This window comes from Eulemur rufifrons, chromosome 19 (assembly GCF_041146395.1).
Source record: "Eulemur rufifrons isolate Redbay chromosome 19, OSU_ERuf_1, whole genome shotgun sequence".
NCBI classification, from domain to species: Eukaryota; Metazoa; Chordata; class Mammalia; order Primates; family Lemuridae; genus Eulemur; species Eulemur rufifrons.
The window spans coordinates 41,493,865-41,519,492 of NC_091001.1; the positions used below are offsets into that span (position 1 = coordinate 41,493,865).

Sequence of the window (25,628 nt, forward strand, 5' to 3'; positions counted from 1 at the left end):
CTCAATATCATCTAACCAGAATAGTTTGTTTAAAATTTTGGTAATTATTTTATTACAAGAATATTGAACTAAAAAAGCATTATCCTCAAACATGCATGATTAGAAAATATTTTAAATTGTTTTCCTTTTGTGATATGTCAAAATTTTACTCCCAGGATAATTTTGCCTTTCACATTAACAGAATTATGTTTCAATCTTTTTTATTGTCAGTTGATAATGTGGCCAAGGAATTGAAACTTACTTTGATAAATGATAATTAAGTCAAATACAAATGCATTTGACTTTTTGTGCTACTATTTATTAGCACAGGCACTTTAGACCTGAGTTTATGTTGTGCTCCATAGGGTAGTCTCTTTTCCCCCACTGTTACTGAATGGTGACTTGGGCTTCTGGTGGCTAGATGATTGTGTTCAGTGTCTGGAGGGTATGATGAAGCCCAGAAATACGCTCTCAGTCCTTGAGTTTTTCTAGTTGGTGAAATGAGAGCTCCACCCTTGCCGTGTGCTGCCTCTGCAGGGTCTGCCTTCATACCTAGTCTCCCCAAGATGAATGCAGACAGGGAATGTCAAGGCTTCCTCGAGAATGGAAGTGCTACCAGCTCCTGACGGCTTTGGACTCCAAGAGCCACAGTTGTGTCTGGGCACTAGGCTTCTATTGGTGTTTGGATGATAACTGTCAAGTTTAATGCCTTACAAAATAATTGGGTTGACAATATATGAGGGCCAAATACTACATAGCTAGCCCTGTAAGGGGCACTTAAATGGCAAATGTTTATTTTAAGGAAATGCATAAAGTGATAAAAGTGAATTCAAGTGTAAATTGGAAAATCCCACAGCTATGGGTTTTTGTCATTTCATTGTCATTTTCCATTTTCTAGAAGACTATTACCAATGAAAGTATCTAAAAAACAGTTTCTGGGTACTTGTTTTTGTGGCTATCTACTGAGCATATTTCCCTTAGGTGAGAAAATATTTTAAACAAGTATAATTAATAATTGTATCAGAAAAATGTTTCTGGGGTTGGAGTGAGGACGGTCATTCCCGTTTTATGCATTGGTGAGTTTTCAATAGATAGAACCTAATAATGGGGCCAGCAAAGGATGGAATGTGAATATGAGATGGTAGAAATCATACAAACATAGAGTGTGTATATGTAGGTCACAGTATGCATTACTATTGGTAATTTAACTCATACTTACTGTAAAGAACAAGCTTTATACATAAGAAGTGAGAAGGTAGATATCTGGATGAACAGGTAATGATATGCAGATACCCTGGAATCATAGGTTTTTAAGATAAAATAATTTTTAAATCTCTATTTTCACATGCTTTTGTAAGGACCCTTTACTGTGCTTACTTATTAGTGACATAGATGTCTTTTAGTAAATTGAATGGATAGTGACAGTGGTTGGATGGTAATTTTTTTATGTTGTCTAATCCAACACCAAGTACAATTGTCTGAGCAAAGAATATTTCCAGAAAGAGTATGTCCTATGCACTTTAAACCTCAAATGAACTATTGTTGCAGCATACATTGATGAAGTATTGGTTATCCTGCAGGGGATTTTAGCTGCAAGGAATAGATTAGTCATAGTAATGAAGAGTCACTTCAGACTTTTTTGTAATTGTCTTTACTTACTTGTTTTCTGTGAAACAAATCTAATTTCCTAACCATCAACTCAAGATGCTTTGCTTCCCCTAGTTATGTGAAGCCTCTTAGGTTTTCCTTTTTTATTTGTAACTTCTTTATAGTATCTAGTGGTTCTTAAACATTTCTTTCTGGGTAATGTGCATGAGTACATAAGTAAATGTACTGTATTTTTCTGAGTAATGTGCCTCTGAAAATTTTTGTGTAAATGAAAATTTTGAAAATGAAATTATTTTCAAATATTAATAAGAACATGGTATATTCATAGGAATTATATAACACATTACTGTAAAAAGGAATAACTACCTTTAATAAGCTTAGCTTTTACATGCTGAACGTATATATCTGGTACTATTATTCCCTGAAGTTTATCCTTTTCAATACTAGACCTTTTTTCTGCTTTAATTGTTTTTGATAACTTTTCTAAACTATGTATGCTTCCATATATATGTCTAAACTATTTTATATAGATACACACACTTCTGGGTCAGTAAAACAAGGCCTGTTGACTATAAGTCATCCTTTGCTAGGACAGGGCTGGATCATATGATCCTCAGGAATAGCATGAGGTCTGTTTTATCTACTGTCTTATACCAAGCACCTCACAAAATGCCTGAGACATAAGAATTGTTTACCATTCTGTTTGTCAGTCATTAATTCCTTTACTATCATTTTTCCTTCCTATTAGATTTCTCTCATCTACTAGGGACTTAGCAGTGAGACAGTTTATTATTGTTTTTGTGTACATAAAATGCATGTACACAAAATTTTTTGCATATACCTCTGAGTAACTTGGAGGATTCTTCCTTCTTGGCTCTCAATGGTGGTCTCAGTGCTGGGCGGGTACCAGAGGCCTCTGAGTAATTAAAGACTATTTGTATATATGTTTCTTAAAATAGGGCATACTATGAAAGCAGTTAGTAAATATTTACTGATGAATGTATAGAATAATCATATTATATAATATGTAACTTGGTAAAACATTGCTTTATTATTTTGCTTGTGTTTTTACTATAATATTTTTTCTTGATTCTTTACAGAGTGATAAAATGGAATTTTACTAATTATGTATAATTCCATAATTATAGTTTTGTGCTGAATGCTCCAAATATCAAAGGTAATGTGGGGCATTGAGACACACAGTAGATTTAAAATTTACCATTTTCAATTAGGTCCCTCAAAGTTCTGGAACCCTGGCTCCTGCCCAGAGTGATGTCCTACCATATACAGTGCTGTTGGCATCTCAGCCACTGTGGAGCCACGTCAGGAGCATGGAATTGGTCAATTGGGAATTGGGTGGTAATAGGATGAGTACATTTTGTCTGTTTGTCACTTAGCACTGTTTTGTGTAGTTCTTTTGTTTATATTCTTTGTCTTTGGGGGATGAACCCTGGCCAAATGGTGCCATGCATTAGGGGAAGAAATCCTCTTTTGACAGCACATTCCTGCTCTGTGGTGGTTGTGGTATCACCAGCATATGGCATGCTGGCATCTCTGCAAAGGGGCCAGAGGTCTGAGTCTTAGGAGAAAGCTTCAGATACAGACAAGAGCCAAACCTGGTCTTTTAGTAACATATTTGGCACACCTACACTTATTTACACTAATCAAACAATTGTGTGATTTTCCTTTGGGGGAAAAACAAACCTGTAAGTTTTCTTAATGCCTGTATTTAGCCCCTAATGAGAATGGAGTTAAATGGAAATTGTAAATTAGTGGCATGGGGAAATATCAGCATATTTGATATTTGATTTTGAGTTTAAAACTTCCTGGTATAACCTCCATTGTGTTTTGTTCTCTCCCCAGACAAGTTGGCGTTAAGAATGGAATGTTTTTTGGGTATGCTAAACAGTTATGTCCTAATCTTCAAGCTGTTCCATATGATTTTCATGCATATAAGGAAGTTGCACGAACAATGTATGAAACATTAGCAAGGTACAGTGCGTAATATAGTCATTTTTGCGTCTGTGCTTTTTTTAAATTTATTTTATTTTATTTATTTTTTAAGAGACAAGGTCTCCCTCTGTAGCCCAGGTTGGAGTGCAGTGGTGCAGTCATAGCTCACTGTACCCTTAGACTCCTGGGCTCAAGTGATCCTCTTGCCTCAGCCTCTCCCAAGTAGCTGGGACTACTGGTTTGTGTGCTACTGTGCCCAGCTAATTTTTCTTTCTTCTTCTTCTTCTTCTTCTTCTTCTTCTTTTTTTTTTTATAGAGACTGTGTTGCCCAGGCTGGTCATCTTGGCCTCAAGTGATCCTCTCACCTCAGCCTCCCAGAGTGCTGGGATTACAGGCTGTTCTACTACTTTTATCTAATATTAAAGATAGTCTAGTTTTCCTTAGGATTGTCAGGTTACTTTTGCTAGACTTTTCTCTCTCTCTCAGTAATCCTCCTCAGCATCCCAGTTTGTGGGCCTTTTTTCTTTGGGCAATTTCCACTTAGCTCAATCTCAAGGGACATTTTTGCATTGCCAGAATTGTTCTGGTGCTTCCTGATGGTGATGTAGAATCTAATTGTTAGCCTGCATAACTTCTAAGTCAGTGAGTGGTTCAGTGGTTCTAATTTTTCCCATAGGTCCATGTTCATGAACGATTGGAATTTTTTTAACCTGGTTATTCTCTTTTACTATGAATTATAGTTTTGTTCAAAATTAGAACTGATGGGTTGATAACGAATAGAGACATTTAAAAACATTTATCTTAAGATAGGTATTTCAAAAGTTTAGTTTAAAAATTAGTCTTTAGTAATAGTTTTAAAATGGTTGATTAATTGGCTTGAGAAAAGGAGATTAATTTTTTAAATATTTACAGTGTAGCTATATTTAATATTAAGTCAAAATTTTAAAAACATACATGGCAGGTTGTGTATGCTCTAAAGCAGGGATCAGCATAGGTTCTCTGAAAAGGGCCAGGTAGAGTCTCTGTCGCAGCTACTTAGCTCTGCTTTATAAAGCGAAAGCAGCCACAGACAATACAAACGAATGGGCATCGTTGTGTTCCAGTGAAAATGTATTTACCCAGACAGGCATGTGGGTGTTAGGCCAAGGTTTACCGACCCCTGGGCTGTATTGATGTATCCAAGAGATAGACTTCTTGCCTTCTCTTCGCCTCTGCCTCTTCTTTCTTATGCTTTATTTGGAATAGCAGGATCCATTAAGTAGAAATGACTGCTAGGTGCTGCTAATCTAAGAAAGGAATAATGTCGAATCCCTGCCCCACAGGAGCTTATGTTAGTAAGAGAGAGAAAATATAAAGGAACAGATTAAGTTATCTGGCTTCAGGATGTAGGGTTGAGTGCTGAATGATAAGCCAGTTATTACATAATCCCAGTTGTCCTTAAGATCCCAAATATAAGAATGTGGGTACTACCAAGTAGAAAGTACATTCTGTTCCAAAGCTGAGGTCATGGTCACATCCAAATGAGGGCTAGGAATGGTGACTAAGCTGAGTGGTGGTGCTACTCTGTTCTGGATGTCCAGACCTGGACCACACCAGCAGCCTGAACCCCAGGTGAGGAGGATGTGAAGGAAGCTGTGACACCGTGCTCAGACACAGAGCCCCGACAGACTCTCAGTCTGGAGACCGTTTCAGTGGCATGTTTCTATTCTCAGGGGAAAAACAAATCTCAGTGTTATTCTCCTGTCACCCTTTGGAAATACTCTCAGCTTCATATTTTCCCTGCCCCAGGACAGCTTGAAGCAAAATTCCTCATATCAGGCATACCCTTCTGTACTTAAAAATTTCACCCTTATTTAAGCATAAACAAAAATACTCATTTCTTGGCCGAGCGAGGTGGCTCACACCTGTAATCCTAGCACTCTGGGAGGCTGAGGCGGGAGGATCATTTGAGCTCAGGAGTTCGAGACCAGCCTGAGCAAAAGTGAGACCTTGTCTCTACTAAAAAATAGATATTAGCTGGACAACTAAAAATATATAGAAAAAATTAGCCAGGCATGGTGGCACATACCTGTAGTCTCAGCTACCTGGGAGGGTGAGGCAGGAGGATTGCTTGCGCCCAGGAGTTTGAGGTTGCTGTGAGCTAGGCTGATGCCACGGCACTCTAGCCAGGGTGACAGAGCAGGACTCTGCCTCAAAAAAAAAAAAAAAAAACATTTCTTGAATAGAGGTATTATTTTTTAATAGAGATAATAGTCTGATCTGTGACCTACAGTAAGGTCTAGGTGAGAGATGAGGTCTGGCATTCCTAGTATGTACTACCTAGTGGACTACTGAAAACACATTTTTGATCCTGAGGGCTCTTTTGTTGCCTCCCATGTCTGGTCCAATTCTGTTTTTGTGGTTTCGTAGTCCTGTTTAATGAGCATTGGAGCCACATAGCAACTCTTGTCTTCCTTTTTCTCTTCTCTAGCTAATTAAAAAAAATCCTTTGTGTTGGTAGATCATATAAGATGATTTAAAAAAATGTTTCCACATGCAGGGAGTGTAGGGGGGATTCTCTTAGACAGGCAGTAGGGGTGATTGGCCACTTTGTCCTACTGCATCCTAGGCCTGCTAACTGAATGGTATGTAATTGTGGTATTTTTGTTTCAGGAGAGCAGCAATTACTTATTTGAATGATATGTTTAGTTTTTCTGTTCCTTGAAGGAGTATTGTAAACCATGTTTGAAAATTTTTTAGCTTAAATGTGTTGACAGTTCAAATTCACCTGCTTTTCAACTATTCAGAGGTTTACAAAAATATTCTCTGTATGGAAAAACTGGAACGATAATCTGTGCTGTATTTTTTGGTAGTTAACAGGGAGAAAGAGAACATGCTAATTAACTTTGCAGTTAAAAGTTTGGTGACTTCATGATGGCACTTTGGCCAATTTATTCTAAATGGTAATTTTTTTTTAGTGTTTTAGAAATGTTGAAGAAAGATACCATAAGACTTTATTTTGTAACATTTATGTCTACCAGATGATGGCAGAGGCTGTGATTCATTGCCTTTGCTTTGTGTTGATAGCTATACTCATAACATCGAAGCTGTCAGTTGTGACGAAGCCCTGGTAGACATCACCGAGATCCTTGCCGAGACCAGACTTACTCCTGAGGAGTTTGCAAGTGCTGTTCGTATGGAAATCAAAGACCAAACGAAGTGTGCTGCCTCTGTTGGTATTGGTTAGTATCTTGCTTGTCTTGTATTCAAAAGAGTTGTTTGGGATCCTTGAATATCACTTAATTTTGAGTTTTTATTTGTATTAGCTTACTCTCACTTCCAAAACAGTTTTTAATATTGCTTGCGATTGTATGATATATGAGATAAAAGTATTGGAAATGTAAGTAAATAGTTGAAAATATCTTTGTAGGAAACAAGTTGGAATAATTTTGTTTTTCAAAAATGGGAAAGTTGAATTCAACATTTGTAAACAATGGTTTTTTTTTTTTTCTTTTCAAAAGTGAGCAGAAGCTGTATTTAAAGCAGGGTGAGGGTATAGTATTTGTAGGAAGGGGTTAAGTATGAGTCTTGTTATTCAGTGACTGTACTTCAGCTTCTTGGAATGTGCAGCATTCCTGTCTTTACTCTCAATTCAAGAAGTCACCTTGATTAACAAGTACTCTCAGTGTCTGTCCACCCCTTATCCATTGTCTTTAAGCCTTGCACTTTGTTTCCCCAGCTGCTCCCAACAGCTATCCTTCTTTTGTTGACTCTTCCAGCTGTGCCATCTGGAACTCTCTCTGTCATACCTAGGCTTCCCTGAGTCACCTCTTCCTTTCTGAACCTACTCAATACCTTCTGCCAAGATACCCCTTTTCTTGCCAATCTCTTAAATGGAGCCAGTTTGTCCCTGTCATACTCTGTATACCACAGGCTTTGGAGGTAAAGATAAACTTCTCTTAGCTTGCCATTGTCACTTGCAACTGTTATTCCTCCATTCTCATTCAGAAAGCCTTCTTCCTCTGAAGTTCCCTGTCCTTTGTATCCATGGAATTTATAGAGGTGACTGAATAATGACACAGAAAGGCTAATACTATTAAAAGGAGAATTTGCTGCTTCCGTATCCTGTGAAGATGGGGTACTAACTCCACTCAGGTCCGCTGAGGAATTGCTGGGATGGTCAGGAGGTGGAAGCAGGAGTGGGGATGTGGGGTTGGGGGGAGGCAGAGTCGGGCAGAGGAAATGGCTCAAGATTGGCCAGTTTGAGTAATTCTGGCAGATTTCTGGGCTACATAGGCTTGGTCTCTAGCTGCCTGGTCTCTGGCCCTGGGATGCTTTAGGGCAGGGAAAGTATTAGCTTGGTGTGTGAGAGTTTGGTAAGGAGGTGGTCACGGGTGGCTGGCTTAGGAGAGTTGCACTTCCAAGTGAGTAGCCTCCTATCTTCAGGAAGTAGCCAGCCCTGGGAGGTCAGTCTCTCCCCAGCCAGCAAGATTTTTAAGATGCCTAAACATTATACAGAAAATAAAACATGGTTGATAACATTCCCAGCATCCCTACGGTTACTGACTAGCCTATCTTTTTACTCCCTGCTGTTGGCCCACAGATCCTTCTCAACATTTCACTTAGGACTTACCTTCTGTGTTGCAGTGGTAGCTACTGCGTTAGTTTTTTGTTTGTTTTTAATTGTATTTATTTTTAAATTTATAAGTGATAATATGAATACATTCTTTTAAGTTCAAGCATATAATTAAAGCTAAAATCTCACTTCATATTTCCACTCCTTGGTCCCTTCCCCTTCCCCAAAACTCACCACTTTTATAATTTTAGTGTGACTTTCTAGAACTTTTCCATCATGAATCTCTATATTTACCCTAGGAAAATACATAGGTTTTATTTTATTTTAGTTTAGTTTTTTGAGACAGAGTCTCACTCTGTTGCCCGGGCTAGAATGCCATGGCGTCAGCCTAGCTCACAGCAGCCTCAAACTCCTGGGCTCAAGCAATCCTTCTGCCTCAGCCTCCCAAGTAGCTGGGACTACAGGCATGCGCCACCATGCCTGGCTAATTTTTTTTTCCTATATATTTTTAGTTGTCAAGCTAATTTCTTTCTATTTTTAGTGGAGATGGGGTCTCACTCTTGCTCAGGCTGGTCTCCAACTTCTGAGCTCAAACAATCTGCCCATCTCGGCCTCCCAGAGTGCTAGGATTACAGGCATGAGCCACTGCGCCCGGCCAATACATAGGTTTTATATGAGTCTTCCATAAAACCAAGATAGTTCCTTGGTGTAAGTCTTCCCTGATGTCTGGAGACTTGATTTCTTCACAGAGAAGCTCACCTTACAGCCGTGCTCCACAGATCCGTGACCCTTCCCGGTTCCCAGTAGCGTTTCCTCTGAGCTGTGTTTGTGGCCCACACACATATCCATTGTCCCTCACTGCCCATTTCCATCTGTGTCTTGAAGACTCTCCTGCCCTCTGTTCCTGCTACACATGTTCTGGTCCTTGGGGTTTGTGTTTTCCCCAGTCTGGTGCACTCTTTTGTCCTCCTTTTCCTACGTAGCGTGGATCCTGTGGTTGGGAGTGTGAACTGCTTTCTGATCATTACCTTAGTTCCCACAGACCCCTGCTCCTAAGGCCAGTATTGCTTTCTCTATTTCTACATCTGGGGAGATGTTGAAATGGCACTTGCTTTAGACAAGAGAGAAACCTCTGTCAAGCAACGGTGCTGGTTATAATCTGGAATACTTAACAAAATTTCACCAGTGTACACCTTGTTTGAAATAATCAAAACTATATATTATTTAGTTTCATTATTTTTAGAAATTTGATAGGTAACCTATCTGTAGATGTCTTTATTAGGAAATTTAAAAACTAACTGTGAATTTTTTTTGAACAACTTTTTTTTCCTTTATAATTTTATAGGTTCTAATATTCTCCTGGCTAGAATGGCAACTAGAAAAGCAAAACCAGATGGGCAATACCACTTAAAACCAGAAGAAGTAGATGATTTTATCAGAGGTCAGCTAGTTATTAATCTACCAGGTAAATACAAATCTTTTTTTAAAACTTTGATGTATTATAGGCATTTATAAGTGCTTGTCATAGTTCTATGATATAGAACTTTTCCCAAACATGAGTATTAAAAAAAACTTTATTATTTGGAATTCTGCATTGAATATCCCCTCATGATTTATCAAGACCTTAATGTTAACATTTTAGTTTCACTTCTAACTGGCTTTAAGTATTTCTGAAGTAGCAAGATCAAGAATTCTAAGAAATAATTTTAAAGGGAGTATGCTGAAATTGACTTGTGGTCCTTTAAACAAATCATAATTAAAATACTGTTTTTCTAGGCCAAAGATAAAGTTTTAAGAATCACTTCTCCTATTTGTAAAATCTTGCTGCAGTACTAATGATAGTTTTCTGAGTTTAGTAAGCAAATGGTTTTAAAAGTAGAAAATGTATGAGCCATGTTAGGAAAAATAAACCTTAAAGAACTATTGTGTTTCTATTAACTTCAGACATTGAAGAAAAACTTTCATCTACACCTTTCTCACCTAAGGGGCAAGCAAGATATTTAGTTATGTTATACTTTTGTGTAGTTATCTACTTATTTGTTATAAAGTACCTATGTTAGCTTCACAGAGCTCCCTTGTTCATTTATAATAAAAATTTTAAAATTCATTTGTTAAAAATGGGTTTACTGGTATTTTTAGGTGCATATTTTTAAGCCGAATGTATAGCTGAACTTAGAAGTTTCTATTATAGACCATAAAATATTAAGTGACCTCAAATGCCATTTTATGGTAGTTTAGTTTTAAAGCTTCCTGATGCCACCTAGTAAGTAACTCAAAATAATGTATTAGTGTCAAAAATGTGAAATATGACATTTTTGATGGTCAGTTTGAGGTTTAATGTGAAGACTAGCCTTACAAAATCAAACCAGCAAATTACCTTAGTAGACAACACAATTTAAACAGTTTTAGTAAGAAATCTTATTGCAGTTTTATATAAGGAGCTAGTGTATTTAAAACTGCCTGTAAAATTTCAGTTTATGTTTATTACACTAGCCATCTCTTAGTTCTCTAGGGGTGCTGTAACCAAGTACCACAGACTGGGTGGCTTAAACAACAGAAATTTATTGTTTCACAGCTCTAGGGGCTGGAAGTCCAAGGTCAAGGTGTCAGCAGGGTTAGTTTCTTCTGAAGACTCACTCCTTGCCTTGTAGATGGCCTTCCCTGTGATCATGTCTCTGTCCTCATCTTTTTTCTTTTTTTATGAGACAAGGTCTTGCTTTGCTCCCCAACTAGAATGCAGTGGCATCACTGTAGCTCATTGCAATCTCCACCTCCTGGGTTAAAGCGATCTTCTGCCTCAGCCTCCTGAGTAGCTGAGACTACAGGCATGTGCCACCACACCCGGCTGATTTTTCTAATTTTAATAGAGACGGGGTCTCACTCTTGTTCAGGCTGGTCAGGAACTCCTAGTCTCAGACAATCCTCCTGCCTCAGCCTCACAAAGTGCTAGAATTGTAAGCGTGAGCCACTGCGCCTGGCTGAAGCAGTTCCTTTAAAAATGGATTTCACGTGCATGTGGGAAACTTCCGTGGTAGAGGGCTCCACACAGTGAATGTTCTGAGGATCATTTTAGTCAAGAAACCTACGTATCTTTGTTAAAACTAGTAAGTTCTCAAAGATATTTGGAATGAATGTACAGTACCTGTTAACATCCATGGAACATGCTTTGGGGAAACTTAGTACCAATAACTAGAGGAAATTCAGTGGTAACTCCACCACTTCCAGCCTCTTTTTGGCCCCCAGTGCCCACGTAATGTGCTGAGCACAATGCTAAACAATTAGAGTAAATACATAAGACAGAAAAACATACTAATAAGTTTTTGGTTTTTAGGGCATTCTACAGAATAATGCTTATATGTTATACTAACAAATACATTACTTAATTTGATCTTTTTACCCTAATGAAAGAAAGGATTGCCTCCAACAACTATTTCAGTATAGAGGACCATTTCTACTTGTTCTTTGGATCTTTATAAGGCTTCTCACCCTTTGCGTGTGCCCTTAAATTAAGGGCCCTTCCTGCCTTGTTCAGCCTGTGCTGGGTTTGTGCATCCAGCCTGTGATTCCACCTCTGTTCCATTCTTAAGAGGAACACCATGAACACATAATTGTTCATGAAGATCTGCACTATCCAAACACAGCAGCCAATAATCAAGTGAAGCTAGTAAAATTAATTAAAGTTAAATAAAATTAACAGTTCAGTTCTCAGTTGCACTGGCCACATTTCAGATGCTCACTGGCCGGCCGCATGTGGCAAGTGCCTACTTAATTGGACAGCGCAGACAAGAACATGTCCATCGTTGCATAAAGTTCTGTTGGATGCTGCTAACATAGGTGATGAGAATTTTATTCTTTGAAATGTTACTTCTCTGTATTTGTATTGGACAGCCAAGTTCTGGATGCCAGGGAGGGAACATTACTGGCCTTTTAAAATCCATAGTAGTAGTCCCCTTCAAGGACGAATACCAATTTCTTACCCTAGTTGCTTCACCAGGAGCTTCCACATCTTTTTCTTCTCTTCTTCTTGGAGACTTGGTTCTTAGCTAGCATATTTTCCTTCACTTTTTCCTTTCTAGGTGACTGCACTCAATCTATGCCTCTAGCCCCCTTTACTTTCTCCCTAGAGATGCCCACTTTCCTTTATAAACTTACATACTTGAGGCATTCAGTGAAACTGCCCGGCATCGCCAGGGTTTTGGTGCTGGTTCCAAGCCTAATTTTCCACCTCTCTCAGAGGTGGAGGTCGACCACACTCCCCACTCCCCCTCTGCTCCAGGCCCATGCCAGGTTCCATCAGGTGGCTTTCTATGGAGAAATGCCGAGGGACAAGTTCAGTTAGATTAGATTGATCGTGGTTAATTTGGTGACGTTTAATATAGAAATAGAAAGGTGCCTTTCTTTTGCACCTTTACTGCATAATAATTTTACTCTAGTTAAACTCAAAATATACTTTCAGGATCATTTGAGCCTAGGCGTTTGAGGCTACAATGAAGTATGATGGTAACACTGCACTGTAGCCTGGAACAGCCAGACCCAGTCTCTAAAAACAACGGATACACTCTCAGAGCCTTTGAGTTCCCCCATCCCCCTAGTAAGTCCAGGAAGATTACTGCCTGTTGCTACTCTTACAAGTGCCTGCGCACAAGATAGGCTCCCCATATCTGTAAGGGAAGACCATGATCAGGTCATGGGGGTGGGGAGAGTGAGGGATGCAACAGTGACAGGGAAAAAGTCAAAACAACAACAAAAAGCCTTCCCTCCAAACAAGTAGCTGTGCAAAGTGTCTGTCTACCATTAACCAACCTAGTATATGATTTGTCCATTCTCTTGGGTTTCTCCTCCCAATCTTGAAAAACACTCAGGTAGATTTCACTTAGAATTTCACCTTTTTGTGAATGGTATTCCTCTGGAGAATTTTTTTTCGTAGCTGTTAATTCAGAGTCAGGGTATTTCTTACTTGCCCCCTTGTTCAGACTTGGACTTTAAAATGACACAAATGAGAGCCAGCACGCTTTTATCTCACTTCCATTAGGGAGTAAATTATCTTGGTTTAAACTTGTCTGGTGCACCTCCATGGCCATAGATCTTTTGTGAAGTCAACAGCCTCCTAACTTGTGTCACACATTATTGCTTCCAGAGGTTTTCCTGGCAGAACCTGGACACTAGACTGGTTGTTCCTGCTACTGAAGACCACTCAGGAAGATAGGAGGTAGAATTAACAATAACAGTGATGAGCAGAAGTTAGCAGACTTCATGCTGAGCTCTCTTTTGATAAGATCCTACAGAAGACCACAGACACACAGTCTTTTCCTTACTGATGGAAACTATACATTTGATGGTGTGGAACCATTTTAATAAGAATGATAGCTTCCCTAGGTTACTCTAAACCTCTTTTCTAGATATGTATGCTTTTTTAAAACTTTTAGGGCAAACTGAAGAAAACCAAGACTCCAACTAAGAGCAACAGAGCTCATCAGCATCCTTTGAGCAGGGCTCAAACTTTGCATCTTGTAGCACAGGACATGGGTTTTCAGCTGCTTGCTCTTGAGGGAGATCATCTCTTTGATAAAAGAAATAATGGCTGTCTTCTCGCCTACTACCGATTTGTTTGCTTAGGAACCTTTATCACCAGGTCAATATTGTTACTTTTGTCCAGTGTGACAGCAAGTAACATTTTTGGCCTTGGGCCTATACTGCAAAATTCTTTTTCTATTTCCTACTCAAAGAAAATGTGGCTGAAACCATTGTGAAATTTGGTGATCATTGAAATCATAATAGAGTCCCTTACATTCCATGAGTCTGCTAGTATGTCTGTAAGTCATACACTATAGACTTGTTAAAATAAGTCCATTACATAGAAATCTTGATATTCACTAATAAACAGTCACTTTTAAAAATAACTTTAGTCATACATATTTGAAAAGTTCCTGGTTCCTATGTATGTGGAGTCCAAATTGAGAAGTAGATTATAGAAATAACACTATTAGCATGATTTTGCACTAGAAAATGTTTCAATCTATAAGATGCTGCAGTTACATTACTTAAAGATTTTAAAGGATTATTTTCAATTAGTTATGTGCATAAATGGTAGTTATTTCATATTACTAAAATTATCTTTAATGGTTTATTCTGCAAAATTAAAAGAACTGTATGTATATTCTCTTTCCTAGGAGTTGGACATTCAATGGAATCTAAGTTGACATCTTTGGGTATTAAAACTTGTGGAGACTTGCAATATATGACCATGGCAAAACTTCAAAAAGAATTTGGTCCCAAAACAGGTCAGATGCTCTATAGGTTCTGCCGTGGTTTGGATGATAGACCAGTTCGAACTGAAAAGGAAAGAAAATCTGTTTCAGCTGAGATCAACTACGGAATAAGGTTTACTCAGGTACTGATCATTTAATAGATTTTATCTTACATTGTTTTTTATTTTTTTTACATTGTCCTGTCTCTCCAACTAAGCCATAAGACCTTTGATGCTTGAAATTAAGTCTTAAAACTGTTGATATTCCCAGAGCCTGAAGAAGGTCTTTTGAGGCAATGCATGGTAAGCTGTAGCTCCAGATTAAGAGTCAGGGAGCTATCGCTTTTAGTATCTTGGGGGAAAGATACTAAAAGATTATGCTATGGGGGTCAGTTCTTAGAGAACTTGAGATTATAATTATTTTAATTTCCAGTGAAAAAGAAAAAAAATATTTTTAGTGTTGAAATACTTTTTAAGCTACAGTGAAAAGTAAGTTTCAGTTAACTCCTCATTATGCATGCTTCTGGAAGGTAGTAGTACAGATGGTTGAATAGTTTCCCTATGTCTCTGGAATTTATATCAACAACATTATACCATAAGGATTTGAAATTTGATGAGTTAATTGCCTCTTATGCCTATACTTTGAACTTAGGAGTTCATGTTTCCTTAAGAATGGAGATGATGCTCGTGCTACATAGGAATATAGAGCACAGTGTTAGCACATTTTATTACTAGAACTTAACTTATTAATAAGAAAATAAATACAAAAGAATCTCAACAGGTCAGTGATGGCACAGAAAAATAAGAAAGGAAAAATACCTTTAAAAGTACTACTTCCATTTTGCTGGGAAGATAAGTATTTTTATTTAATGCATAGTTCAGAGTATACATAATGTTTGTTTTTAATAGATGGTTAGCAGGATAGAAAATGACATGTTGAATATTAAAAGTTAAAATACTTGAGAAAGGAGTTGGAGACCAACCTGGGTAACATAGAGAGACCCTGTCTCTACAAAAAATAGAAAAAATTAGCCAGGAATGGTGGCACATACCTGTAGTCCCAGCTACTCAGGAGGCTGACGTGGGAGGATTGCCTGAGCCCAGCAGTTTGTGCTTGCAGTGAGCTATGGTTGTGCCACTGCACTCCAGCCTGGGCAACAGAGCAAGACCCTGTGTCTATTAAAAAAAAAAACTTACTAGATATAAAGGAAAATAATGTGGAAGTTTCTCCATGTTTGTCTTCCCATAGCCAAGAGAGGCAGAAGCTTTTCTTCTGAGTCTTTCAGAAGAAATTCAAAGACGACTAGAGGCTGCTGGTATGAAGGGTAAACGTCTGACTCTTAAAATCATGGTGCGAAAGCCAGGGGCCCCTTTAGAAACCGCAAAATTTGGAGGCCATGGAATTTGTGATAACATTGCCAGGTAAGCTTATCTTGAAAAGGATACTGGTAATTATATTTCAGTGTAGGTTATTATAATTAATAGAAAATGAAAAAAACCAAGGAGGAGTTTGAATAAGACCTGTAAACTCTGGTGTTGTTTGACATCCTGAAGGGTCAGTCCTCAACCTGAGGCCACTGACTTAGGTTAAGGTTAATGCATTCAGATTCAGCCAGCCCTGTGCACATGGAGGAAGTTTGATGGGGATCCTGACCCTTGGCAGTCTTTCCTTGGGGGTCTTCAGGCTGTTAACTTTAGTGTGTGGACAGAAAGAAAGGGCAAGGCTGCAGAACAGGAGGACTGTTGTGGTTTGTGGGTTTGTGGACTTGGTGAAACTTTATTCTTGAGGGAAATTTCAATATAGTACTTGAAAAAATGATTTGAATGAGACATCTTCATTCAAGTAGGTTGGTAATTTTAGTTTGTGTAAATAGTCTCTGAAAACTGCCAAAAGCTTTTAAAAACCCTAGGGCCATTTAATACTAAACTTCATGTAAGATTTGTGACCAATATTCAAATACCTGGTTTTACATGTCATTTTATATTATATAGTACACTGTATGTTAACTTATCTGTCAAACCAAAGTTTTGAGACTTCTGACACTTAAAGCCACATAAGACTTACAAAATGTATTTTAATTGTTAGCTCATGCCAACAATATACAGTACATTCATGTATATGGTGATGTTGCTAAGTCATGAGATGACTTCACTCAAACACACAAACTCCCAAATTTATCATTAATGCATTTGTTCACCTGGAAAACAAGGATTATAAATTATACATTAAACAAAATAATTCATGAAATATATTTTTATTCAGTTGGTTATCTTAAACTGTTATATTTACCTACTTTAAGTGTTATGACATATAAATACCTTGTCAGGGAATATAATCTGTTGTTTTAAGGCCTAGAACTTTATTTGTTCAAGAGACATGGAAAAAATCAGCCAAAAACTGAAATAATTTTCCTCTGGAAAGAGAACTGGTAGTCATCTATTATTGAGTTAGTAATTCTGTTTGCAGTGGGACACACTGCTTACGCCAGAGAAGCCCAGAAGGGTCTGAAAGAAATGGTGGGTGACCTCAGTGAATTCTTGGGACCTAATAATGCTGGCAGATCTTCTGGTCCTCCTTCAAGAGTTCTTAAAGATCTAAGAATCATATATTTTAGTCTTTTTGGGTTTTAGACGAGCTACCACTGTATTTCCTCTGTTGTTGCTGTGCATACATTTCTTGATCCATTTATAGAGCCTCTTAGAAAAAGTGGAATTACAATGAGCACATTTAAATATTTAAATTATTCAGGGGCTTTAGTTTAAACACAGTGAAAGGAGAGTCAAGAACCTAAATACAGATAAGTCAGCTTTCTCTTCTGAATATTAACTCTACCTTAACATAAAGTAATCTGGTACTTTAAACTTCTCTTAGAGTCTAAAACATTGTACTTACCATTCGTGCTTTAGGTGTAAAATATTTATATATGCATTAACTAAAATTTGCCTTTTGTTAAATTTCTCAACTTATTTTTAGTTGACCAGGTGTCCATTAGAGTTTTTGCCTTAAAGTCCCAATGTTCTATATAATTTTTCTTTAATTCCCTCCTTGCAGACAATGTAATTAATTTGGTATTCCTGGCTTCCTTGAAGGGGGGAGACTTACTCATTTTTACAAATTTTTTTTATAATTGTTTGCAACTTTTCTATAACCCTTTAAACAATCCTTACTATTGAGGTACTAGTGAATACATATGGAATGTAGCTTTTGTTTTTTTAAAAAAGTAATTCTGCCACTTACAGGACTGTAACTCTTGACCAGGCAACAGATAGTGCAAAAATAATTGGAAAGGCTACACTAAACATGTTTCATACAATGAAACTAAATATATCGGATATGAGGGGGGTAAGTATGTAATATTTTAAAGTTCTGACTTTCTGTAATATTTCTTTCATTTGAGGCTTGATCGGAGAATGATCATGGGTGGGCTGTAGAGGGTTTATATGCAGGTCTTTAGCTCCTTTGGTGTAATCAGTGAAGAAGAGAAACAAAAACTCTTGACTTTCTCATCTAATCTGGTCTCCTTGAGTCGGAATTGTTATGAAAGCTTTTTTTCTGTCTAGAATAATATTTTTTAATATTACCTTTCTTTAATTCATCAGGGGCTAATTTTATATGTATTATGTTGTTCTTGTTTCCCTAGAAGTAGATGTGACTGTGAGGAATGTGAATCTGTAAATTTTGTACCTTTAAGGTCCTTTTGATCAGAAATGTATTCTGATGTCTTCAGAATGAAGTTTGTTTTAGCCGGGAAAGAAACCACAGGCACATGAAAATGCCTTTGGAACAGATAGACAGGAGGCAGGAGGGCATCAAAATGTCAAAACCTCAGATTTCTTAAAGAATACCTTTGTAGGTTTAGTTGTGTGTGCATACATGTGAGTAAAAGGTAGTTTTTGGCTTAGTGTGGGTTTTAAGAATCAGTAGCCAGCCATAATTGAAATATGTCCCTGAAATACTGTTAAAATAGAATTTTATACTCACTGCTCATCTTGCCCGCCAGTATTTTTTGAGAAGTACTTCATTTTAAAAAGAAAAAGTGCGTGCCAAATAGACTGACCCCTATTTAAAAAAATTTCTTTTAATCCTACTTTAACACATTGACTGCTACACTAGAAAATTTTTTTTTCCTTAGGGCCACAGTGTTTTATTATGAACATAGAACAAAACTTCGAAAAAAATAATCCTTTCTAATTTAATGAAAAAATTATTTTTTTATTGTTTTTGTATGTGAGTTATAGACCACTTGAAAAACAGTTCTCGTGGCTCCCAAGGTGAAGAGATGTGTGAGTTACATATGCTTCACAAGGCCACAGGCTCAAAACTAGTGTGAGTTAAATACAATTCACGTGGCAGTTAATGTGCCTAGAACATCAGTAGAATACTGTTCGGATTTTCTGATTTAAAAGACATTGCAGTATATTTAGGTAGAATTGGATACTCTCAAGATAGAGATGAATAACTGTTCACTAGCTAATTTATTATTAGTTTTTGTAATAAATCATATAGAAGGATGTTTGAATAATTTCATTTAGCCCTTTATTCTAGAAAGAGGTTTGTAAAAAAAGGATTAGTTTAGAATTTTGCTTAGTTGAATTCATATTTTCACTTTAATTTTCCTAGAAACATATCTTTATTCTGGTTCTAGGTTGGGATTCATGTGAATCAGTTAGTTCCAGCTAATCCAAACCCTTCCACGTGTCCCAGTCGCCCATCAGTTCAGTCAAGCCACTTTCCTGGTGGGTCCCACTCTGTCTGTGATCTCTTCCAAGTTCAGAAAGCTAAGAAATCCACAGAAGAGGAGCACAAGGAAGGTTAGTGGTTGTCAGTGTGCTTCCTATGTTGGTGCTGTTTATGTCCTTTGGCAGGCAGTTTATTTTAAAATTGATAAGGCATTATGTGATTTTTTTTTTTTTTAAGAAACACATTCACATTCTTAATTATGACAAATCAGTAATAAAGTTTTTATTTGCAGTGGACAGAGGAAAGTCAGTCAGGGATTGAAGTTTTTTTCCCCCAGATGATCTGAAGAGGCTGTTTTATGTATTTTCTGTTCTGTAGTACTTCTGGCTGCTGTGGATCTGGAAATATCATCTGCCTCTAGAACTTGCACTTTCTTGCCATCTTTTCCTACACATCTGCCAGCTGCTAGCAGTCCTGATACTAGCAAAGCTGAGTCTTCAAGGAAATGGAATGGTCTGCATTCTCCTGTCAATGTGCAGTCGAGACTTAACCTGAGCATAGAGGTCCCATCGCCCTCCCAGGTATATTTTTATAGTCCTAAATATAAGTGCAAAAGTGGTTTCCAAATCAAAATGACATTTTTGTAATTTGGTTATATTTCATCAGTATAACCAAGAAAGAGAGAAAGGACTATTTGTTAGGGTGGATCATGATGTTGAATTCTAAATGAGCAATGGTTGGGTTAGATGAAAGAGTATTTTTGCAAATATTTGCAACTCTTATAAAGCGTGGCCGAAAGGCAGTCCTCCTATGAACTGCCACTGTCTGTGACAGTGGTGATCATGTGGACTTGCTCTATTCAGCAAAGCAGCTTTGCTGATCAGTCCTGAAGGGTTTTGCAGCATTTGCAAATGTTCTCTGTAAAGTGGGTATGATTTTCATAAGCTTTTAATTCCATTTTTGTGGACTGTATTGGCACCCTTTGCTCCTTGGAAATAGGTAGTACTTTAAGCTTTGTTGGGAAAATTTATTTGTCCCCGTGGAAGGAGGCTAAAACAGATGTAAATACTGGCCATAGGACTTAGGGAAAGGGAAAATTGTTACGCTTGCATTGGATCCCAATTGCTGGTGACAGATACCCTAAAATCGCTGCTCCTGGCAAGATAAGATTGGACTACCTAGTTGATGGAACTGCATGTTTCCAAAGGGCTGGATATGCATAGACAGCAGAGGGGGAGGCCCTAGCCAGAGGAACAAGGGATTCTGGTCTGCAGTTTGGAGAAAAGTTAGATTCTAGAAACTCTTTCTTCCAGCTTACTGCTCTCAGACTAGGAAAATTATTTGTATTTTGGGGCAGTCTCACAGCTAGCTGTAAGGTGGACTTCTGACCAAAACTGTCCCAGAATTTTAACGTATGTCTTAGGCATTGTCTCCTGCTCAGGGTTAGAGTATAAATTTGAGTTTGACCAAGGTTCTCTTCCTACCTGTCTGTCAGCTCCTATTGCAGGAACATTCTGTGAGTATATTTGGACTTACGTAGTATGTGGTACTGGCTGGTAGTGTACACATGTCATCTCCAGAGTCCACACATCACTTCAGGCTTCAATGGCGAAAGGCCAAGACATTCCAAAAATGTGCAGATTGGCGTGGGGGTGTGGCTTTCCTGGACTAATAATGTGTACCTTATGTTCATTATCCAAAATGTTCAAATTGAAATTAAAGTGGTACATTAACTCCCCAAACACCTCGTCTCTGAGCATGCTCTAACTTCACAGTCGTTATGTTTGGTATTTTATAGCTGGATCAGTCTGTTTTAGAAGCACTTCCACCTGATCTGCGGGAACAAGTAGAGCAAGTCTGTGCCATTCAGCAAGGAGAGTCACGTGGTGATAGAAAGAAAGAACCAGTAAATGGCTCTAATACAGGAATTTTGCCACAACCAGTTGGGACAGTTTTGCTGCAAATACCAGAACCTCAAGAATCTAACAGTGATACAGGAATAAACGTAATAGCCCTTCCAGCATTTTCACAGGTAAGTTAAATTTGGGGACCTTCTGACAGTTTCAGTATTCTCACCCATCCTACTCCAGTTCAGATCCTGTCTCACTTCTCTTTCTCCTCTGCACCCTCTCAGTAGCTTACACCATGGCCATTGGGGAGGGAGGGGTCTGTTGGCTCTGCTCCACCTCCTGCGTCTGCAGGACACAGACTGACAGAACAACCTGCTCCTGAAGCAACTGAGTTTGGCAACAGAGGGGAGAGAAGAGGGAGGGCATGGCATGGGGTCCTTAAAGCTGCTCCCCAGAAGTGAGCCAGTAATGCATTCTGCTCTTCATTGGCCAGAACAGACCAGTGGGCCACACGTGAATATAAAATAGTGGAAATAACAGCACAACCCGAGTTCCTGTTTTCTTGTCTTGCTTCCCATTTCCTAAAGCATCTTGCCCCCTACCCTGGTTGTTCTGCTAATTCATTATTCTCACCATAAACATTTTGAAGCTTAATGAGCTTTAATGTTGAGGATCTTTAAGAATGCGTACAGATCAGAAAAGTATGACTTGAAAACAAAATCTATTTTGTGAAAAGTACAAACCACCATCTACAATTAACTCAGGTTTGACTTTGACCTTCTCTTTTCCACTAGGTGGACCCTGAGGTGTTTGCTGCCCTTCCTGCTGAGCTTCAAAAGGAGCTAAAAGCAGCATATGATCAAAGACAAAGGCAGGGAGAGAACAGCACTCACCAGCAGTCGGCCAGTGCATCTGGTAAGCCTTGAAGTGACGTGTAACGAAAATGAAATCCATGTTGTATGTAACTGAGGTATATGATGGCCAAAGTCTAAGTAAGCTGTTACTCACATTTGAGAGCGCTTCACACTAAGGGAATAATTCTAAGGTGAACAAGTATACAGTATGGGTAAGTGGTGTCATAATCTGAGATGGGTTTGTATCTGTACCTTCTAGATTTAAGCACACCATTCTTTGCTTTTTAAAAAGCCTGAATAAGATATTACCAGAAATTGAATTTTAAAGTCAGCTGATTAAAGGAAAAATAACATTACCAGAAATTTTTTGAATACTTGTCAAGCCAGTTGTCCTTTGAGACTGATAAATCAAAGGATGTAAGTTCAAAACAAAATCTGAAAGTTCCTGGACGTATATCACAATACCATACCCACATTTACTGTAAAAATATTTCTTGAGCTTACAGTTTAGCTGCCACTATTCTACATACCTCATCTGTTGAGTTTTCACATTTAATCCCTTCTGACTACCATATTGTAGATAAACAACATGGCAATGGTCAGATTAGTTAAGTGGCAGAGCAGAGACAGAATTGTAGGGGCCTGTACTTTCAGCTGTCACTCGCTGCCTCTACTCTCAGCAGGAGGTGTGGAGGGAGCGTGTGCTGTGGGGGTGAGGGGCTGTTGTAGGAACGAGAACCCATGGTACTATCCAGACTCATTTTGTTGAGCACCTATGTCCTTTTTTTAGTGCCAAAGAATTCTTTACTTCAGCTAAAGCCAGCAGCAGTGAAAGATAAGAAGAGAAACAAGAAGAAAAATCCCATCAATACCTCCAGAAAGATACAGAGTCCTTTGAAAAACAAGCTGCTTAACAGTCCTGCAAAAGCTCTGCCAGGGCCCTGTGGGAGTCCCCAGAAGTTAATCGATGGGTTTCTAAAACATGAAGGACCTGTTCCGGAGAAACCCCTGGTATTTTTTTCTTATGCATTTTAAAATTCTGACCTTTATCAGATCTTAATGTACTTGATATTGTGTAAATATAGCACTTTTATCCTTTGTTTTCTTAACAGGAAGAACTCTCTGCTTCCACTTCAGGTGTGCCAGGCCCTTCTGGTTTGCAGCCTGACCTGGCTGGCTGTGTTAGACCCCCAGCACCCAATCTGGCTGGAGCAGTTGAATTCAATGATGTGAAGACCTTGCTCAAAGAATGGATAACTACTATTTCAGGTTGGCTTAGCCTGTGTTAGATGCCCCAAGACTGAGATGTAGTGGTCATATGGTTTCAAAAACATGAACAGACTAAGCTATGCACATTTAACCCATTTCTCTAATTCTAATAAGCTCAAACCAGCTACCACCAAATCTTTATAATTCTGGGGCTTCCTTTGAAAAGGTCCTTGTAGCCCATGCTATTGACAAATATAAGTCAGTGGTACATACGTTGTAGAAATGCAGTTTTCCTTTATCCCTGCAGATCTCTGCCTTTCTCCTTCAGAAAGATACCTTGGTCCTCATTTGAGGTTTTTTTCCCCCTCCCTAGATCCAATGGAAGAAGACATTCTGCAAGTTGTGAAATACTGTACTGATCTAATAGAGGAAAAAGATTTGGAAAAACTAGATCTAGTTATAAAGTACATGAAAAGGTAATCTATTCATTTTTGTTGATGGGGAAAAAAATGGCATGTCACAATGGCTAATTGAGGGTGTACTGAGAAGTTTAAACTTTCTGGCAGACTGTACTCTAAATTAGGGTTAATGAAAAAAAAAGATGCCCTTTATTTTGAATCCCAGAGAAAGAAATGCCATGTTGACTAACTGGATAGTAAGGAAGGGCCAAATGAGATTGTTGCCCTCAAGGTTTATGTAACATGTGATTAGAGCCATAGGAAATCTTTTGAGTGTTTTAGGATTTTCTTTTGCTGAGATCAATCTTTATATATAAAAAAGAACTAGTCTAAGGGGCCTTTCCTAATGTTTCTTTTCTCACCTTCAGGTTGATGCAGCAGTCGGTGGAATCAGTTTGGAATATGGCATTTGACTTTATTCTTGACAATGTTCAGGTGGTTTTACAACAGACTTATGGAAGCACATTAAAAGTTACATAAATATTACCAGGGAGCCTGGTGCTCTCTGCTAGCTGTGCCATAAGTGCTTGTGAGGTATTTGCAAAGTGCATGATAGTAATGCTGAGTTTTTATAATTTTAAATTTCTTTTAAAGCAAGTGTTTTGTACATTTCTTTTCAAAAAGTGCCAAATTTGTCAGTATTGCATGTAAATAATTGTGTTAATTCTTTTACTGTAGCATAGACTCTATTTACAAAATGTTTGTTTATAAAGTTTTATGGATTTTTACAGTGAAGTGTTTACAGTTGTTTAATAAAGAACTGTATGTATATTTTGTACAGGCTCCTTTTGTGAATCCTTCAGGAAGCAGCTACTGTTTATTATGGCTGCTCCATGTCAAACTTTGAGATTCCTGTGGTCCCAAATGATGGGGATTCTGAAAGAATAAAGCTTCTAAACCATCTAATCAATCATTCTTATCTCCAAGCATGAACACAAGAGCATGTTAAGAAAAATCTTTACTTCTTCCATGTGGAGAAATTTACATATTTTAAATTAGAACACACCCACACCCACTTGAAGATTAAGTTTTTCCTGGGAACACTGTGTCCCACAGATAATTGAGAGATGGTATTGTCTGCCTCTACTGGCCCTTGAGAAACTTTGATAAGAATGGTACAGATTTTCAAACATATAAAATATTTTGTTAAATGTTATGCCATAACACTTTAAAAATATAGTTTATAATTTTCTATGTTAGTGAATACTTGGAACTTTTTTTCTCACACACTCCACGTTGACTTCAACACTGTGCTCTAATATCTAGCAGGTTTCTTAAGGGAGGGGGGAGGAGCTCACTTGGACTCACTCCCTACTTTCTTTGTGAAAACCATAAAACTAGCTACAATTAGATTACTACTACAAATAAATCATTATGATGTCTCTGCAACAATTTAGAAAGAAGCAGTAAGCCAAAATACCAGAAAATGTATGCATCGTAGACTTTTCTATGACAAAATAGACCAAGATTAATGTATAAAAATCCCTACTGTTACCACATACTGGTATACATGGTAGTGTGATAGTTGGGTAAGGTAATACTTGTCCTGAGGAGGACTCATGGGAGAGAAGCTACACTAACATGGAAGCCTAACAGAGCTTACGGGTTTTCTTTATTGGTAGTTTGGAACTGTGATGATTACAACGGACTCTCACAACTACACAAGCAGTAAGAAGCAGCCAGCTGTGCTTTACACCATGGTTTCACACAAAGCAGATAAAGAAATAACAGAATGCCTAATTTTCTATTTTAAAAAATTCCTAAGGGGCATATGGCAGAAGAGTGCTGGAAAAATCACTGTGGGAAGAATATGCATAAATAAAGTAGTATTTCTTACATCAAAAAAGTCCCAAGAATCACAAAATCTGCAGAAGCTTGGTTAATCAAATACTGCAGTACTGATTTAATCAGTATAAAATCGAAAGAGCTTTAGATCTGTAATAAAAATCCAAATCTGGGGAAGGGCAAACTTTAAAACAGCAGCCAAGTGGGAAAGGGAGGGAGGGGGTGAGTGAACAGGCACATTGGAACTGTGGGGACATGTAACTGACCACTGTCAAACCAGTGTAAGTTTCTTGGTTTCTCATGGAAAACATTTTATACACCTATTTTTTTCCTTCCATACCTAAGTCCATCAGTGTCCAGATACGTCTGTTCCATTTTTTGTCTTGTTTTTTGTTGGGATATTACAACATAGTATATTGTATTTATTCCAATTCCTGCTCCATGTGGAA

At 38.0% G+C, this 25,628-nt stretch overlaps 1 protein-coding gene across 5 annotated transcripts in view; it reads left to right on the plus strand.

Moving 5' to 3' along the window:
• Nucleotides 1–24,388, plus strand: part of REV1 (REV1 DNA directed polymerase) — an 87,428-nt gene extending 63,040 nt beyond the window's left edge. For 2 of the 5 annotated variants that reach the window (XM_069494699.1, XM_069494700.1), the window contains exons 10-23: nt 3,451–3,579; nt 6,607–6,761; nt 9,441–9,560; nt 14,266–14,486; nt 15,592–15,764; nt 17,583–17,685; nt 18,989–19,154; nt 19,402–19,604; nt 20,822–21,055; nt 21,668–21,788; nt 22,518–22,738; nt 22,840–22,996; nt 23,310–23,412; nt 23,763–24,388. In XM_069494699.1, coding sequence (XP_069350800.1) covers nt 3,451–3,579; nt 6,607–6,761; nt 9,441–9,560; nt 14,266–14,486; nt 15,592–15,764; nt 17,583–17,685; nt 18,989–19,154; nt 19,402–19,604; nt 20,822–21,055; nt 21,668–21,788; nt 22,518–22,738; nt 22,840–22,996; nt 23,310–23,412; nt 23,763–23,874 — 2,218 coding nt within the window. In that variant the 3' untranslated portion in view covers nt 23,875–24,388. Of the gene's footprint in view, nt 1–2,933; nt 2,947–3,450; nt 3,580–6,606; nt 6,762–9,440; nt 9,561–14,265; nt 14,487–15,591; nt 15,765–17,582; nt 17,686–18,988; nt 19,155–19,401; nt 19,605–20,821; nt 21,056–21,667; nt 21,789–22,517; nt 22,739–22,839; nt 22,997–23,309; nt 23,413–23,762 lie in introns of those variants that run through there. The other 3 variants (XM_069494701.1, XM_069494702.1, XM_069494703.1) reach the window with 2 other exon arrangements.
• Nucleotides 24,389–25,628: the final 1,240 nt, after the last annotated feature.